This window comes from Sorex fumeus, unplaced genomic scaffold (assembly GCF_029834395.1).
Source record: "Sorex fumeus unplaced genomic scaffold, SorFum_2.1 ptg000044l, whole genome shotgun sequence".
Lineage (NCBI taxonomy): Eukaryota > Metazoa > Chordata > Mammalia > Eulipotyphla > Soricidae > Sorex > Sorex fumeus.
Genome location: NW_026606101.1, coordinates 20364364 through 20367546, shown reverse-complemented (window position 1 = coordinate 20367546; position 3183 = coordinate 20364364). Strand labels below are relative to the sequence as shown.

Genomic DNA, 3183 nt, shown 5'->3' with positions numbered 1-3183 from the left:
CTCAGTCCCAGGAACTGCATGTTCCCTAAGCCCTGTGGGAAAAATCCCTGAGCACAGAGCCAAAAATAGCCCCTGAGCACCAGTGGATGGGGTGGCTCAAACCTTCCCCCACAAACAGAATAATGAATAAGGGGCCAAGAAGAGAGGCCAACACTCTCAATGCCTCTTTTGCAGACCACAACACCCAAAAGAAGAGAGAGAACAAAAGGGAATGCCCTGCCACTGAGGCAGGGTGGGATGGGGAGATGGGAGAAATACTGGGATCCATGGTGATGGAAAATGGGCACTGGTGGCCCTCCCGTTGCTCGAGCGGGCCCAATAACGTCTCCATTGGAGACTTTGTTGTTACTGTGTCTGGCATATCGAATACGTCACGGGGAGCTTGCCAGGCTCTGCTGTGCGGGCGAGATACTCTCGGTAGCTTGCCGGGCTCTCCGAGAGGGGCGGAGGAATCGAACTCGGGTCGGCCATGTTGGCTGCGTGCAAGGCAAACGCCCTACCGCTGTGCTATCACTCTAGCCCTGGTGGAGGGATGGGTATTTGATCATTGTATCATCAAAACCCAAGCACAAAAATCTGTAAGTCTACAACTGTACCTCACGGTGTTTCACTAGTAAAAATTAAAAAAAAAAAAAAGGCCAAGAGGTGGAGCACACCTGTGTGAGATCCTGTGTTTAATCCTGGACACTGCCTAGTCCCGATTGCATGGCTGGTTGTGGTACCAGTGAGCCCTGAGCACTGGCCTGCTAGGTCCACACTGCTAGGCAGATCCTGGAGCACTGACAGGGAGTTCTCCTAGGCCCTCACCACCCTGAGGACAGTTGCAGTTGGGGGTGGTCCCCACAGAAAAGGAACAAGAATTCGGACATGATTCAGCATAAAGCCTGAACTTTATATGTATGAGATCTTGGTCTTACCCCTGACATGAGAAAGAAAGTAAAAACAAACAAACAAACAAAACCAGAATGAAGTCTGCAGCTTTGGTCCCTGGCTGATCACTGCTGGGAACACACTCCAGCCTGCCACCCTGGAACCTGAGAGCAGGAGTGGGCAGAGAGAGGATGAGGTGACAGGACTCTGGACACCACCCCAGAGCCGGGAAACTCAGGCCGACACCTTCTGCTGAGTAGAAGCCAGAGGGGTGGAAGGCAGAGGGTAGTCAGGAGACAGAGGGAGTTCAAGGGTGGTCTGCAGGGGCCAAGCACAGCTCTCTGTCCGGGCATGGTCCTCCACCTTAGGACCCCAAGATCAGGCTGCGTCTGTGTATGTGGTCACAGTGGATCTGAACATGACCGGCTCTGCGTGGGCCTCACTCCCAAGTCCACCCCTCCTCCAGACCCCCGTAGAATGAACATGAGAAGGCCGGGTTCTCCCAGCCTTGGCGAGAGCCCTTGTCCTGGTCTCTGATGGCCATAGGGTCTTTCACGAGTCCTATCTGTCTTCATCTGGCTTAGTTATGTGGGAACACTTGGGGAAAACTGCCCCATCCCACAAGGGAAGGGCAGTTGGACAGCTGGACATCAGACAGGGCCAGAGACAGGGCTCAAAGGACTGACCGTGGGCACTGCGCATGGACTCCTGGCTTTAATCCCGGTACCACATCCTCCCGTGAGCACTGAGCTCAGAGGGAGTGACCTCTGAGCACTGCTGGGTGTGGTCCCCAAAGGAAACAAAACAAAATGAAAATCAGACAGATTAGTAGGAGACCCAGACTAAACTTGGTGCCAGAGTGATAGTATGGCAGGTAGGCCACTGGTCTTGAACGGTATCCCACAGGGTTCCAAGCCAGAAGTGACCCCTGATGCAGAGCCAGGAGTGCGCCCTGGGCACCGCCAAGTATTATTGGGGATGTTTAGTCTGGGAAGTCAATCCAGAACCCCGACATGCAAGGCATGTCGCTGCTGTCCAGTCTGCTGTGGCCCCAGCCCTCAGTGTCACCCCTGGGGAGCAGACCCAGGCACTTTTCTGGGCACTTTCCTGCTCCGAGCTGTCCCTTGCGAGAATTCCAAGGCAAAACCAGGCGCGACCTTCCACTTTCCAACTCCCTTCCCTCCTCTCCCATTTCAGATACAAAAGACGCCAGTCAGCTGGAGCGGGGAGATACGGGACTTTATTAGCATCATCTCATCTCGGGGTGCTAGGGCAGAGGGTCAGCGCTGCGAGAAGGCGGCTTCGGGGTCGCAGGCGGGATCCATCCTGCAGCCGTCTGGAAGGGGAGAAGCTGGGTCAGGGGCGGCCGGGGTGGCTGGGGTACCCTCCCGCTACCCTTAGCATCCGGACCCGCCGCGGGCGCCCCACCCCCGGCTCACCCGGGCTGCAGCAGAGGCCGGCGGCGGCGCAGCGACCCCCGCTCCCGCACGGCTTCTGGCCCGACTGGCAGGGGGACGGCAGGAAAGACTCCTCCTGGCAGCGCAGCGCCTCGGCCGTGCCCACGAAGCAGCCCAGCTCGTCCCCGCAGCAGATGCTGGGCCCGAAGCAGCGGCCCTTGCCGCCGGGGCCGCAGGGCAGGCACTGCGGGGAGGGCAGGGTAAGGACCCGCCGGGTGGGCCCGGGGAGCGTGGGGGGTTGGGCGGGGAGGCGAGGCGAGGGGTTGGGGTGGGGGGCCAGGTCCCGGGGCCTCCGTTGGGTCGGGGCCCGGGTCCGGCGGGCTCCCTGGGCTCACCTTGCGCACGTCGAGATCCCGCGCGGCGCGCTTGCCCCCTAGCGGGCAGTTCTGGATGTAGCAGGCCGAGGAGAGCGCCAGCAGGCCCAGCAGGGAGCAGGCGACGCGCGGGGCCAGCATGGTTGCGAGGGCGTCGGGCCGGGCTCTGCCACCCGCTCCGCAGCCCGGGCCTTTTATGCCCGTGGGTCCGCGCGGGTGGGGGAGCGTCTAAGAAGGCGACTTGTATGGCTGGTCACAGCAGGTCGCGGTAGGTCAAGCTCGTGCGCCCCGTGTCTGACCAGCTCATTTGCCGGGTCCAAGGTCAGCGTGTGGCTTAAGGGGTGATCGAGGGGAGCACCGCTTTGCAGGGAAGGAAGTCCACGGGGAGGGGTGTGGTGACTGGAGTCCGAAAGTATCTTCACACGGAGCAATATGCCATCAGACAAAGAATACCCAGCGTGGTGGTGAGGGTCTGCAGGGCAGCTACCCCTGTGTTTGGGGGTCGGGGAAAGGGGTTCACCTCCTGCTTCTGCCCTCTCGAA

General features: G+C 59.8%; 1 protein-coding gene across 1 annotated transcript; it reads right to left on the bottom strand.

The window, feature by feature from the left end:
* Nucleotides 1-2094: 2094 nt before the first annotated feature.
* On the bottom strand, nucleotides 2095-2796 carry LOC130030526 (oxytocin-neurophysin 1). Its single transcript, XM_056121845.1, has 3 exons — nucleotides 2663-2796; nucleotides 2310-2511; nucleotides 2095-2206 (listed from the first exon to the last, which is right to left on the bottom strand). The coding sequence occupies exons 1-3, from the start codon at nucleotides 2780-2782 to the stop codon at nucleotides 2151-2153; spliced, it is 378 nt and encodes a 125-aa protein (XP_055977820.1). The 5' UTR covers nucleotides 2783-2796; the 3' UTR covers nucleotides 2095-2150.
* Between the last annotated feature and the right edge of the window lie 387 nt (nucleotides 2797-3183).

Coding starts and splice junctions, on each gene's coding strand:
- LOC130030526 (XM_056121845.1), bottom strand. CDS start 2,782: ATGCTGGCCCCGCGCGTCGCCTGCTCCCTGCTGGGCCTGCTGGCGCTC. Junction 2,512..2,662: donor GGGATCTCGACGTGCGCAAG/GTGAGCCCAGGG, acceptor CCCTCCCCGCAG/TGCCTGCCCTGCGGCCCCGG. Junction 2,207..2,309: donor CGGCCTCTGCTGCAGCCCGG/GTGAGCCGGGGG, acceptor CTCCCCTTCCAG/ACGGCTGCAGGATGGATCCC.